A 2,680-nucleotide genomic window follows, 5' to 3' on the forward strand; every position below is an offset into this window, starting at 1 on the left:
ATATATATATATATATATATATATATATATATATATATATCGCAGCAGGAGGGTGTATTTATAAGGCTAGGCTTACGCTCACCTCACATCGTTTTACATTGTATTACACAATATACCTGCATCTTCGCCTCACCCACACACCAGCAACTTGCAAATTGCTGAGACACTGTTACTAAAGTCTGTCAATAGCACACACACACACATCACACCCTGTGCATGGTCTCTAGATGTGCAGTTATTTGCATAACACTCACACACACCGCATGCCATGTACACACACACACGCACCACATGTCATGTACACTCACTCACACCACGTGTCATGTACACACGCACACACCACATGTCATGTACACACACACACACCACATGCAATGTACACACACACACACCACATGTCATGTACACACACACGCACCAAATACCATGTACACACACACACACCACATGCCATGTACACTTACACACACCACATGCCATGTACACACACACACACCACATGCCATGTACACTCACACACAGGGTCGCGCCCCACTACATGACCACTGTACACATACACGCGCGTATTCTTTTCAAAGTAAACACATGGACTTATCACACATCTCACTCCACACACACACACACTACAGCGGTGTGCGCACAAGCATTGCATGATCCATTGCAACTCAGACTGACATCCTCCCACATCACACCACACCACATCACACCACACTCACACACCCCGTGCCACACAGGTACACTGAGGGCAATGTGGAGATCGATGTGCAGTTTGCGGAGGCGCTCTATCCTGTGAAGCTGGAGGTGACTGTGGGACCAGCCAGTGCACATCTCAGAGAAGTCCGGGTGCCAATGTGAGTGCATGCATTCTGTGTGTGGCATGTGTGGTTGGTGTATGTGTATGTAGTAGTATGTTCATGTGTATGTGTCTGTAGTAGTATGTGTATGCCTATGTGTATGTAGTAGTATGTGTATGTGTATGTAGTAGTATGTGTATGTGTATGTAGCAGTATGTGTAATGTGAGTGCATGCATTCTGTGTGGGGCGTATGTGGTTGGTGTATGTGTATGTGTATGTAGTAGTATGTGTATGTGTATGTAGTAGTATGTGTGTGTGTATGTAGCAGTATGTGTAATGTGAGTGCATGCATTCTGTGTGGGGCGTGTGTAGTTGGTGTATATGTATGTGTATGTGTATATGTATGTAGTAGTATGTGTAATGCGAGTGCATGCATTCAGTGTGGGGCGTTTGTGGCTGGTGTATGTGTATGTATTAATGTGTGTCTCCACTTGAACCTCCTTCGAGCGTGTTTATCGAGCTCCCTTATACACCCCACTTCAGACTACCCGCGATCAAACTCACCCACGATTTACCTGTCACATCCAGTCCGGTGGAGTCTAGCCGCCGCAGACAACCCGAGAACATCACATCCACAGACGGGCGACAGTGGAAAACAGTGTGGCGTGGTACCAGTAGTACAACCGAGATCAACGAGGCCATAAACGTTGAGCTATGCCCGTTGGCCATCTCCACGGATACAGTCAGGTGGGTACCTCACTGGATTGGGTAAAGGTTGTGTTGCCATGCCAACTGAATTAGGATGGGATTTATTTGGGCACTGCTCGTATGATTTGAAGGCTGTCCATTGGCTGTTGCGTGTATTTCCTTTGTTTTGATTGGCTGGGGGATTATCCCTTTCCTGTTGTACAGGCTCGTGTTTGACTCCACGGATGCTGACACATCGCATGGCGTGGAATTGGATTCGGTGCGGTGTTTTGGCAACAAAGAATTGGGTCAACAAGTAGCGGTAAGCTGAGTTCAACGCCAAATCTAGTCACTTTTTGGCTCAAGAATGTGCATATTTGTTGTTATCGCTTGTGCTGACTTGATATGTTTCATTGCATTTATGGGCTCAAATTTCAGCACTAATTTGCACCAGGAATTGGTCCGGTTGTTTTGCACCTTGTCTACGGGTGTAGATAGTGTACATTTCACGCTTACGCGCATGAGTCACACTGCCGCGAAAACATTTGTCTGTGAGACATACATTGGTATCATCGGGATGGTATATCTATTGGCAGACACTGATAGTCAGAGTGAGTAGTGAGCAAGTGCTCACTGTATGAGTGTACAGGTCAGTGGTCGCGAGCTATGTTCCTCTAGTGACTAAGCAAACAGTATCGCAATACGTCTATGGTCCATGCCACCCATCTCATCTGTATATGTACACTATAATCCCTACACTCTATAAACAGTCTCACTCATCCCGATCTGTATATGTACACTATAACTCTACACTCAGTAGACAATCACACTCATCACATCTGTATATGTACACTATATCCCTACACTCTATAAACAATCCCACTCATCCCATCTGTATATGTACACTATAACCTTACAATCAATAGACAATTACACTCATCCCATCTGTATATGTACACTATAATCCTACAATTAATAATCCATGCCACCCATCTACATATCCACAGGCTACTGTCACTGATCCTGATTGGCGTGTCTACTATCAACCGGGACAACCGTCAAACAGCACTAAAGATATTCTACTCAACTTTATGATCAGACCCTGTGGCTCGGGCGAGAGTTCGGCTGTGACCGTATCACTACAAAGCGTTGTGAGACCTGGTATGATTTTGTGGGTGTGTATAGCCGCCTATCTTTA

The 2,680-nt window shown here is 45.3% G+C and overlaps 1 protein-coding gene across 1 annotated transcript; it reads left to right on the top strand.

The window, feature by feature from the left end:
- Positions 1–1,338: 1,338 nt before the first annotated feature.
- Positions 1,339–2,643, top strand: SARC_14110 (hypothetical protein; the record flags this gene model as incomplete). The annotated part of the gene is made up of 3 exons (XM_014291760.1): positions 1,339–1,542; positions 1,708–1,804; positions 2,490–2,643. Coding segments are annotated over 3 exons (455 nt in total), but the record flags the coding sequence as incomplete, so codon positions are not given.
- Positions 2,644–2,680: the final 37 nt, after the last annotated feature.

Source organism: Sphaeroforma arctica (genome assembly GCF_001186125.1).
Source record: "Sphaeroforma arctica JP610 unplaced genomic scaffold supercont1.4158, whole genome shotgun sequence".
Classification (NCBI taxonomy): domain Eukaryota; class Ichthyosporea; order Ichthyophonida; genus Sphaeroforma; species Sphaeroforma arctica.